At 47.8% G+C, this 12,646-nt stretch overlaps 1 protein-coding gene across 2 annotated transcripts in view; it reads right to left on the bottom strand.

Annotated features, from left to right (window-relative positions):
* Positions 1-9,547, bottom strand: part of LOC146834961 (enoyl-CoA hydratase domain-containing protein 2, mitochondrial-like) — a 205,802-nt gene extending 196,255 nt beyond the window's left edge. The window contains exon 1 of one of the 2 annotated variants that reach the window (XM_085602606.1): positions 9,094-9,547. In XM_085602606.1, the coding sequence (XP_085458732.1) occupies positions 9,094-9,382 (289 nt within the window). In that variant the 5' untranslated portion in view covers positions 9,383-9,547. The remainder of the gene's footprint in view (positions 1-9,093) is intronic. The other variant, XM_085602605.1, reaches the window with a different exon arrangement.
* Positions 9,548-12,646: the final 3,099 nt, after the last annotated feature.

Raw genomic sequence — 12,646 nt, forward strand, 5'->3', positions numbered from 1 at the left:
TGTTTTCACATTAGTCCCAAAACGAAATTTCTTTGCCAATTTGAAAGCACACTTACTGCTCTTTTTTTTTTCGGGGCAAGTGTAAATCACTTTTACAGACTGACACATTATGAAACCACCATGTGTAACTACAACAAAAACAATTCCCATTTCTATTATTCATTTCTTAAGTTACCACATACATCCCCTCTCAAACTGTAAACTCACCTTTAAAATTAGTTAGTTGTGAAAGAAATGTGACACTCAAACAGCAGATTATCAGAGCCAGGATCTCTGTTGTGTTCACCTCTCTCCTCTCAGCAGAACCAGATAATGGCAAACTTTCCCTCTTTTTTTCCACACATATACTTGTAAGTTTCAAATCTCAGTGCTTCCCCCTTTTTTTCAAATGTAATCACACATTTCTATTGGTTGAAAACCAACCCTTTTCCAAAAGTACCCTTCCCCCAACTTGACTTCTGCCTAGTACCCTTCCCCCAACTTGACTTCTGCCTGCTACCATAGCAACAGCTCATGGAACACTGCTGTGTGGAGTTAGGTCAGAAGTTCGCCACACAATGTTTCAATTCCACAGAGCAAGAGTGCTTGACTTTTCAAACCTTACAGCAAATCCATAGTACTGTTCTTTGGTTACACATTTTTTTGTACCAATACAAAACATGCTTCTATTAATTTACACATACAGCCTAGTTTTTTTTCTAGAATGGTATGAAACAGCCAATCAGTTCTTTTTGTTTTGTTAAAAATATGTATGCCTCCATTTCCAAACTGTCTTTCTTTTCATATTGCCATTCTACTGAAAGACACCTCCTGAGTGCATCCAGTTCTCCTTTGAAGATGTTCACAGTGTGGATTGTAGGGCACAGCTATGTCTTCTGGAGTGAAAAGTTTGCAGAGAAAACAGGTATGGTGAGAGACCTTGCTTTGCCAAATGTAGACATTAAATGGATTGTTCAGAGAGGGTTAAAGTGGCACCAATTGATGCCATTGGTGAAATACTTCATTCAAATCCAACACCCTGACCTCATAATAGTGCACTGTGGTGGCAATGACCTAGGCACTTTGACTGGGGTAGGTCTGGAAATGCTTATGAAGGACACCTTTGCACAACTGTTTACACTTTTCCCTAAAACTGCCTTTGTGTTTTCCAACATATGCCAAAGGCAAAAATGGAACTGGTCCAATCATTTCTGTCCGCAGATTGACAAAGCAAGAAAGCACGTCAACAAATCTGTTTCTGCTTTCCTCCATGACTATGGTATGGGTGCCATTTACCACAACAACTTGCGTTATGACATGCAAGACATTTATAGAGGAGATGGTGTGCACTTCAATGATGTAGGGAACAGAGTCTTCCTCTTGAACCTTAGACTCTGCATCGGTACTTACTTGTAGGTACCACTAAAAAAATGACTTCATAAACACAACAGCTCTTTTTAGAGCTCCCTAATTTCTAAACTCTTAATTCGTCATTTCATTTATTCATTTTTATTTTTTTTAACCGTACGCTTACCGTAAGCTTACCGTACGCGTACCCCGTGATTTTTTAAAAAATCAATAAATGTTTTTTTTGTACTTTTCTGTCCTTCTTTGACCCCCTTACAAATGTTAGGGGGTCTGTAACTCTCCTCCTTGCCCCCTTTTCTTGTTTTCACTCTTTTTTTTTCAGAGTGAAACACAGAAAATGGCGGCCGATGCTTCCTGGTTTCGGCCGATTCGAATGTTTACTAAGATCTAAGAGCCAATCAGAATCGCGCTCGCGCACGCCTCCGTACGCTTACGGTAAGCGTACGGTAAGCGTACCGTAAGCGGGCTCAGATATATATATTGATTTAAACGCTATTTTCTCAGAATCTACTGAACAGATTTACACCAAACCTACAAAAGGCACTTCCTTGACCTAGGGACTACCTCTCTGCCAAATTTTGAGTAATTCTGTTCAGCCGTTCGGGCTGTAGCTCGTTCTAAAGGTCCTATGGAAAAATGCATGGGAAAAACGCGTTTTGGGACCCCCCTTTTATCTCAGCCCCCGCTTGACGGATCCCCCCGAGACTTTCAGGGTAGGAGCGGAGCGTAGCGCCCCACCTATTTTGAGAAATTCGCGAGGATTCGTCGACCGGCGCCAAAGTTATTCAAAATAGAATGTTGAGGTTTTCCTATGGAAACGTGGTCCTAACTATAACTACCTACTGGCGACCGCCAGTAGGTAATATATATATATATATATATATATATATATATATATATATATATATATATATATATATATATATATATATATATATATATATATATATATATATATATATATATATATATATATATATATATATATATATATTCACTTAAAAAACCATAGGTTTCACACACGTTATAGTTAGGAATTAGCATTTAAAAAACCTTGCAAATTCACTTAAAAAAACCATAGGTTTCACACACGTTATAGTTAGGAATTAGCATTTAAAAAACCTTGCAAATTCACTTAAAAAAACCATAGGTTTCACACAGGTTATAGTTAGCTGGACATTTCACTCGTAAAAAACCATTGAAATTCCCCCGTTATAGTTAGTTCAGATAACTATAACTCGTGCGCCCACAATCCACTGCTCATGACGTCACATATTACATCACTCATGACATCACTGATGACATCATCCTTGTGATAGAGTGGCGGTCGCGCGAGTTATAGTTATCTGAACTAACTATAACGGGGGAATTTCAATGGTTTTTTACGAGTGAGATGTCTAGCTAACTATAACATGTGTGAAACCTATGGTTTTTTAAGTGAATTTGCAAGGTTTTTTAAATGCTAATTCCTAACTATAACGTGTGTGAAACCTATGGTTTTTTAAGTGAATTTGTAAGGTTTTTTAAATGCTAAGTTATGTATGTATTATTATATTTTTTATATATTTATTTTACAATAAGCTACCTATGTATATAGTTATAGATTGACTGTATCCTGTAATATGGAATGGCTCGTTTAAAATGTTTTGTTTTTTTTTTACGGTTTTTCACTGTGCGCGCACGGTGCGCGCACCCCGCGATTTTTTGAAAACAAAATAAAATGTTTTTTTCACCCTTCGGGGTCCTTCAGGGACCCCCTGACAAAGGCTAGGGGGGTCAGGAACTCTCTACCCTGCCCCCTTTTCACGTTCTCCACCTTTCTTTTTCACTGTCACACACAAAACAGACAAAATGGCGGCCGACACTTCCTGATTTCGACCGATTCGAATGTTGCCTGACATGTAACCACCAATCAGAATTACGCTCGCGCACGTTATGGTGCGTGCACCGTGCGCGCATGGTGCGCGCCTATAGATATTTATGTACTTTTAACTGCAATTTTCTCAGGAACTACTGAACAGATTGACAACATATATGCAAAAGGCACATGCCTGACCTGAGGACTACCTCTTTGCCAAATTTCAAGTAATTCTGTTCAGCCGTTCGGGCTGTACCTTCGACTAAAGGTCCGATGGGAAAATGCATGGGGAAAACGTGTTTTGGGACCCCCTTTTTTCTCAGCCCCCGCTTGACGAATCACCCCGAGACTTTCAGGGTAGGAGCTGAGCGGACCCCATTAGTTTTGAAAATTTAGCGAGGGTTCGTCAACCGGCGCCAAAGTTATTCAAAATAGAATTTTCAGATTTCCTATAGAAACTCGGTCCTAACTATAACTATCTACTGGCGACCGCCAGTAGATAATATATATATAGTTCACATCATGTGAACCTGCCTAAAGCACATGTGGATTCTGTCTGTCATCCACCACTAACTTCCTCTTCCAAGAAGAGTGAGCAAACCACTAACCTCTTCCAAGAAGAGTGAACAAACCATTAACCTCGTATGTCAGAAAGAGATACCCATCTAGTAACTGAATTGCTCAGCATAAAACTAGGCAACTTGGGATCAATTCCAGCTTCCCAACTTGACCAAATTGTGTAATCCAATCCTAGGCAATAAGTTTGTCACCAAGCCTCCTTTTTGTTCATCGCCGCACATCACAGTACCTTAATATACATAAGTTAAGGATGTAGGCTTTACAAAAAAAATCTCGTGTTTTATAATAAACTGTAATGTTGACCAGGTTATAATCAGAATCTAGACCACATATAGGGTGCGCACGACAACTGACTTGCCCCCTATCTCACTAATAGCATTGTCATCATTGCGGGAGCAGAAATGTTTCTCAGTTTCTGTTTAACAACTACCATTTTCAGTAACCACTTCTCAATGCACAGATACAATCTGATCACGTGGTAAAGAAATATGCTTTGTTTGAATTTTGAAGGCAACTTGCCAAATCCGAACATGATGTTTGTAGCATGTGTTGATCCTTCTTAGGCAGGTCGCGCCCCACAGCACCACCTGTGTGCCCGTGCCCTCAGCCCAGCTGCCGCTGCCACTGACTAGGTGCGAGGCCCTCCTCCACCCGCAGGCTTTCACCTGCGCCTCATCCCTGGTGGCCAGTGTTAGGCCGTAGGTTTGTTCTGCTGTTGTCCTGTTCTGCTGTATTTGCATTGCCTCTATGTTAATTGTGTATTCTGTCTCTTGCCCCCGTACTCTGTTATTTCTGTTATTCCTGTGCCCTTTTGCCTTCTGTACCCTCGCCGTTCCTGCTCCCGTTCTTCCCGCCGCTGCGTCCCCTGCGGCCCCGCCCCCCCACTCACTTCACCTGAGCGTATTTGTGCTGCTTTGTTGACACGGTTTATTTTGTCTGCATTTTCTTCCCCCTTTCCCCCCTTGTGCCATTCTGTGCCCTGTGCCCATTTTGCCTTCTGTACCGCTCGCCGTTCCTCACTACCGTTTCCCACCGCTGCGTCTCCTGCGGCCTCGCCCCCCCGCTCTCCCATTTATCCGCTCCCACCTCCAAGCTGCTCCTCCCTCTCACCTCCTCTTCTTATGGCGACCATGCGCAGCGGGCGCACCTAAAGCAAGCCCGTCTGCGCCCGTCCGCGCCTGGACCGCACCCAGCGCCAGAACCCCTGGCCCCTGCAAACACCGCAACACCCGTCTCCGCTACAATGCCAGCGCCCTCCACGCACTCAACACTGGACGATCACGCACCTGCTGCCTGGCAGCCCCGAAGCACAACCAAGGGCTCTTCTCCTGCCGGGACTGCAGCTTCACCATCATCTGGCCCGCCGACTCACCGACCAGGAAAGAACCCAACTACCTCAGATGCATTCTTCTCAACACCTGCTCCGCCCGCAAACACGTCTATGAACCATGGGACCTACTCGATTCCACCTCCCCAGACGTCGCCTTCCTGACGGAGACCTGGCTGAACCCCTCCTTGGCACCCGACTTTGCCATAGCCATCCCGGAAGGCTACAAGATCACCCGCAGGGACCGCGCCAACGGAGTAGGAGGAGGAATCACCATCATCCACAGGAACACTCTCAGAGTCTCGACCAACACCGACGACACCCTCAGCACCGCCGAACACCTGCACTTCCAGATCCACACTGACCCCAACACCACCCTCAGAGGAACCCTCGTCTACAGACCCCCCGGACCCTGACCACAGTTCAGCAACTCCATCGCTGACTTCGTCAGCACACACGCCCTCGCCTCAACGGACTAAATCCTTCTCGGGGACCTGAACTTCCACCTCGAGAACATCAACGACACCAACTCCACCATCCTGATCGCCAACCTCGCAAATCTCAGACTCCGACAACTCGTCACAACTCCCACCCACTCTGCCGGCCACACGCTTGGCCCCATCTTCTCCGCGAGCCCCCACGTCTCCTTCAATCACACCACCGAACTCCACTGGACTGACCATCACTGCATCCACTTCACCTTCCGGAAACCCGCCACGTACCACCGCACCCAACAGATGCCTCGCCGCTGCTGGAGCAAAGTCACCGAAGACCAGCTAACAACCACTGTCGCCCAGAGCCCACCCGCTGACCGCACCGACCCTAACAACGCAGCCCGCAACCTCAGACAGTGGATCGTCGACTGCGCCAACACCCTCGCCCCACTCAAGAAACCCTCCAACAGCGGCACTAGCAAGAAAGCCAACTGGTTCACTGAAGACCTCCAGGCCTCCAAGCAAACTTGCCGAAAGCTAGAGAAGAACTGGCTCTGTGAACGAACACCTGACAGCTACGCAGCCCACAAGAATGCCACCCGCAGACACCATCATCTCATCAGAACCGCCAAAAGGGCCTCCTTCAAAGACCGCCTAGACAACAACGCACACAACAGCAAAGAGCTATTCAACACCGTGAAGGAACACTCCAACCCCAGCTCCAACACCAAGGACATCCCACTTTCGCAAGACCTGTGCGACTCGCTGGCCATCTTCTCCATCGCAAGATCACAGACATACACGACCACCCCGACAACCACTGAGACCTCCGCCCCCACGACCACCAACCGCCTGATCTCCTGGAACAACATTAACGACGACGACACCATCAAGATCATGAACATCATCCACTCCGGATCCCCGTCAGACCCTTGCCCACACCACATCTTCAACAAAGCCAGCACCGCCATTGCACCCCATCTCCGGAAAGCCATCAACATTTCCTTTGAGACAGCAACCTTCCCGGAGAGCTGGAAGCATGCCGAGATCAACGCCTTACTCAAGAAAACCAAGGCAGACCCCAAGGACCTCAAGAATTTCCGGCCCATCTCCCTGCTCCCGTTCCCGGCGAAGGTCATCGAGAAGACCGTCAACAAACAACTGACCCACTACCTCGAGGAGAACAGCATCCTTGACCCTTCCCAGTCCGGGTTCCGCAGCAACCACAGCACCGAAACAGCCCTCATCGCCGCCACCGATGACATCAGGACCCTGCTAGACAACGGAAAAACCGCGGCCCTCATCCTCCTTGACCTGGCAGCCGCCTTCGACACGGTCTGCCACCGCACACTACACACACGCCTCCACGACGCCGGGATCCAAGAGAAGGCCCTGGACTGGACCACTTCCTTCCTCTCCGGCACAACACAGAGCGTCCGCCTTCCCCCCTTCCACTCCGAAGCCACCGAGATCATCTGCGGCATACCCCAGGGCTCATTCCTCAGCACAACGCTGTTTAACATCTACATGGCACCGCTTGCCCACATCGTCCGATTGCACAACCTCAACATCATCTCTTACGCGGATGACACCCAGCTGATCCTCTCCCTCACCAAGGACCCCCACACCGCCAAAACCAACCTCCACGAAGGAATGAAGGCCGTCGCCGAATGGATGAGGAACAGCCGACTGAAGTTGAACTCGGACAAGACGGAGGTCCTAATCCTCGGATCCACCCCTTCGGCCTGGGACAGCTCCTGGTGGCCGACCGCACTGGGAACAGATCCAACACCGACCGACCACGCACGCAACCTAGGTCATCCTCGACTCCACCCTCTCCATGACTAAGCAGGTCAACGCCGTCTCTTCCTCCTGCTTCAACACCCTCCGAATGCTCCGCAAGATCTACAAGTGATCCTCACCAAAACGAGAAGAATGGTCACCCAGGCCCTAGTCAGCAGCAGGTTGGACTACGGAAACGCCCTTTACACAGGAGCCTCGACCAAACTCCTGAATCGGCTTCAACGCATCCAGAACGCCTCTGCACGCCTGATCCTCGACATCCCTCGCCGCAGCCACATCACACCCCACCCCACCTGAGAGACCTGCACTGGCTCCCCATCAACAAGAGGATAGCCTTCAAGCTCCTCACCCACGCGCACAAGGCACTCCACAACACCGGACCAGCGTACCTCAACAGACGACTCAGCCTCTAAACCCCCACTCGCCAGCTCCGCTCCGCCGACCTCGCCCTAGTCCCCCGCATCCGAAGAGCGACCGCCGCCGGCAGATTGTTCTCCCACCTCGCCGCCAAGACCTGGAACACCCTCCCCACCAACCTACAGCAGACCGAAGACCTGCTCACCTTCCGAAGACTCCTCAAGACCTGGCTCTTCGAGCAGTAGCAGCATTCCCCACCCCAGAGCGCCTTGAGAAGTTCACGGGTAAGTAGTGTGCTTTACAAATGTTCTGATTGATTGATGATTTACATGACAAACATTTTCAGGGCTCGACTCGTGCAGGAGCTATAAGACCCTTGGCTGGTCTCTCCCTGTTAATTTGTTGACTCACCTACAGGCCTTCTGGGAACCCTTACAACACTCCCCTAAACCTACCCTCACTGCCTACACTGGTGACAGAAGTCTTTACAATGTAACCAAAATGTATACTTTAAAAAAACAATCTGGGGAGAAAGGTAATTCCCACAATCATCCAATGATGTTGTAATTACGCGGGGGGGGGGGGGGGGGCGGGGGTGTCCCCTCAGAATATTTGTTCCTGCCTACAGGCTTCACCTCAACTACGCATCTGTCGGCAATGTACCTGTGAGAAACGCAGGCGTCTGAACTTCTTAATTTGCAAACATGACTGCTACACATTTTTAAAGAAGTACGTTTTGAAATCAAACTGCCTATAAGGCGAGGAGATAAAGTATCCTAAAGCCGCCCTTTCTTGTTAGTTCAAAACGACACGTATGTGTGAGAGAGTGAGACACATTATCCGGTAATCACGAATAATTAAACCACTTCACCTTCTTCCAATTCTTTCTTTTAGCCAACAACACGTTGCATGCTGGAACTTGAAATTCTGCTTTCTCGTCGTGCAGGGTGATGCCGACCGACCTAAGTACCAGAACTGAATAAGGAGACTGGAGACCCTCGTGACACGATACCTCAGGTTTACTTACCTGAATTCTACAGTAAACTGCATCTGGAATCATATTGCCTTCCCTGACATGTCAGAGTTGCTCCACTACTGTAAGTTTCCACTTCCCCCGCCTCTTTCTGGCTGCGTCTGTGTGCTGCTGCCAAGTGGTTCCGTGTTCCAGCATCAGACAAATCTGGCTTTTCGTCAAGCACGTTTATTGCTAAATTATAAAGCGCCTGTTCACGGTTAAAGCAACATTTCAAGTCCTTGAATACACAGCCTTGGTTAACTAAAAATGCCGCGTTGATTGCAGCGTTTCACGTGGCATGAGGCCACTTGTAGCGGTCTGAAAGTCTCTATTATTGAAAGTGTCTCCGCCGCAGCTCCAGTCAGGTACTCACCCGCATGGTCCCCCGTCAGGTGCCGGACCTTGATCTCTCTGTCCCCGGCGCTGGACGAGTGTCGCCGCTGCCTCCCGGCGGTGCTGAACCCGGAGCCTTCAAGGGGTGCGCTGGACTCTCTGCTCCTGCAGAGCCCTGGCAGGATGCCACAGACCGGCCCCCTGCCCAGTATGCCCGCCGCACGCAAAGCCCGGGCCCCTGCTGCTACAGTCCCTGGGACCACGGGATGCATCACTGCAGACGCCGATCGGAGACCCCTGGTCAGCAACAACATTGACCCCGCAGACATGTCCTTCCGTTCTTTCTTCCTTCTTTCTGCCAAACTAAGAGACTGTGTTCGGGCGCCCCCTCGCGGCTTCAATGTATGATCTTCCCGCGGGTCTTTCTCCAGTCTTTCGGGCACACAGGCAACATGCCTCAAGGGGACATTGGCAAGTGGCGGGCACCAGGGACTTCTAAAGGATTTTTGGGGCTCTGGGCCGAACATATTTTGGGGGCCCCTTTTCGGAACAGCTCCGAATTTATATAATCCAGTTTCAGCTCTTTCATGCCCTTTTTGGTCAGGTCACTCACTGACGTGTTCAGGCACACTTGTGCAAATTCTAAATGTATTTATGGGTAATATTTAGGGATCGTTACGTTTTCAATATTGCAATACAGCAGCAGCACACTATTATTACAGCAGATAATGTCTGTTACTTATGAATATGCACGGTCCTTTTCTGATCTAAATGAAACTTTTTTTATGGATGTTGCATGAAACTTAAACACAATATTTCTCTGCAAAATGTCTGTCATAGAAAACGGTATTTGAAACAATGTGTTTACGAATTATTCAAGGTCATCAGGGCCAGACTCTCTTTTAGGGGGCCCCCTGAAAGGCTGGGGACCTGGGCCAGAGCTCCTTTTGCCCATGCCTTAAAACGTATTTGCACCAATGTACATATTTGCAAATGACTGTGATGCAAAGCTTGGGTATGGGTGTGTCTAGAAGCAGATGTGTGTGTTCAGCTTTGATCAGTGGTTGAAATAGAAATATGGAAGTGCAGGTACTCGCTTCCCCGAGATCCCTTTTGTTATTGAGAACTGACATTAGTCTCCCATAGAGAATATTGCAAATCTGCGAAGGACTACTGGTACTTGCCTATTAAAAGTATTGCGCCCCATGCCGAGAAGTGCTGATTTTCTTCCATTGTACATTTTGATCTCCTGCTTAGAAATATTGGTACTCTTCCATTCAAAGTATTGCATCCTTGATCAGATTCTCGATTGTACACAAGAAAGAACTCCGCAGGATCAGAGTGACGAATAATATGGTCCACCTCTTGGCATCCCCAACTCTGAGAATCAAATATGAACAGATTTTTAGATCAATCAAGCGAGGGAAAAGGTAGTAGGGAAAGGGAGACCTGAAAAGAGAAAATAAACGAAGGTTAACACAGGAAGACTTCCTACTCTCATGAAATCTAACGAAATGAATGAACTAGTTGAATTTGAATTTATTTATTGACTGTACAATTAATTAAAATCATTACAATAAAAGCAATCGACAAATAGAAAGCCTAAAAATAGTAAAAACATCTGATTATGTTCGGTAAATGTGCCCCCCCTCCCTCCCTCCCCTCCCCGGCGCCAGCTCGATCAGTCGGCACCTGGGTTTGTAGTCATAATCGTGTGCCCTTGCACAAGTTTGTGGAGCTCCCAATGGTCGATAAAAATAGTCTACTTAAAAAGTTTATAAACCGTTCACCCTGGCACTTCAGTTAAAGTCCATAAAATAGCGCAATCGAAATGGGGCGGGTGAAGAGGGGCAAGAGCCTCAGTGCTTGTTGGGGGCCAGACTGCTTTCTTCCACTGGATTTGCAGTGCTCGTCACTGAAGTTTGATTGTATTCATTGGCAGCCTTTAGGGCGATCCTGATCTGATGTGTGAATTTCCCCAGTCTTGCTAGGGTCGTCGCGATTGTTGTGGAAAGCACAAGGCTGACGCTTCACTACAAGACTTTATTCCATTGGTGATACAAATCGGGCGCAGGAGTCGCCGGCGTTCGTTGTTGAGGTTGGGCAGCAGCATAGGAGGTGCAACCAAGATTCCCTCATGTAGGAGCACAGTCTACAATTTGTGGTTTCCACGCTGCGGGCCCATATAGGGTTAAAATTGGCGATTCCTAGTGTGCTTAGTCTCATGAAAATAATTTTGCTTCGGGCTTGTGGTGTGAGGGCCTCTCTTAGGTAGGGTTGTGCGTTACCTACCATGTAGGAGTTGGTAAGCGGGTCTATGTTGGAGCTTGAGCGGAGAGATTTGAAGTCAAGATCAAAAGATATTTTGCACACTTGTCTATTTATAGCTTTTTTCCAAGCGTTCAGTGGGATTTTCAGCAGCGGTATACTCTCTTCCTCGATCTTCGGTATGTTAAGCGCTTTGCAAAGGCTGGTGTGCCAGGCCGAGCGTGGCCCCTCGAAGATAGATCTAAATTGTTGTCTTAGAGAATTGGCTGGAGCCCTTAGAATCCTTAGATATAGCTTTATGATCTCCCCGTGGCACATCAAGTCTGGCCTCGCCAAACCTAGCTCCAATCTTAGCCTTGATTTCCTCGCTGACCTCGGAATGAGGAGCACTGATTTATATGCTTTGGCTTGGGCTGAGTTGAGGAGGGCGTCCTGTGACCCAGGGAAGGCCAGGTGGCCATAGCTAATGGCTGGCAGCAATTTCCCTTATAAGACAGTCAATATTGGCCCGGCAGAAGGGCTTATCAGGTTTTGGCTCAGTTGCTTTAGCAGGTGTGTAACCTTATTGGCCTTGGAGGACTGCTGTTTAAGGTGGATGTTCGCCTTGGCCCGTTCCGTGAGCCAACCCCCTAGGTAGTTATATGAAGCCACTGTGTTAATTTGCAGGTTTCCCATTAGCCACTGTGCTTTCTTTTTCAGATGATAGCTCCCAAAGATGATGACCTTGGTCTTCCCCTGGTTAACTGTCAAGTTGTTTTCGTTACTGAAGCAATTCAGTGCGTTTAGGGCTCTTTGTAAGCCCACCTTCGTGTGGTCCATTATAGCTGTGTCATCGGCGTATTGTAACACCGGCAGCCTCACGCTTCCTAGTCTTGGTGCTACTAGGCTGGCTCCTTTCAGGGCGTCCCCCAAATCCGCAGTGTACAAGTTAAAAAGGATGGGGGCCAGCACGCATCCTTGTTTCAGCCCATTGTTCGTTGTTATTTTGGGGGACACTGTGCCAGTGCTTGTTTTAACCCGTACCCAAGTGTCTTCGTATAGCGATCTAATTGCCTTCAGGAGGTTTGGTGGAATGCCCCAGTTTTCTAGTTTCCACCATAAGTTTCTGCGTACAACTTTGTTGAAGGCTGTGCTATAATCAACAAAGCAGCAGAAGAGTGGAGGGTTTTTCTTCTTTGCTGCCTGTGCTGATAGGTGCACTAGCGCCAGTACATTGTCCATGGTCCATGACTTTGACCTAAAGCCGGTCTGATAGAAGGGAATGATACTTTTTCTTCTGCCCAAGTCTCCAGATCCTTCAGTAGGAGGCGTGCATAGGCCTTGGC

Source organism: Triturus cristatus, chromosome 4_2 (assembly GCF_964204655.1).
Source record: "Triturus cristatus chromosome 4_2, aTriCri1.1, whole genome shotgun sequence".
Taxonomy (NCBI): Eukaryota; Metazoa; Chordata; class Amphibia; order Caudata; family Salamandridae; genus Triturus; species Triturus cristatus.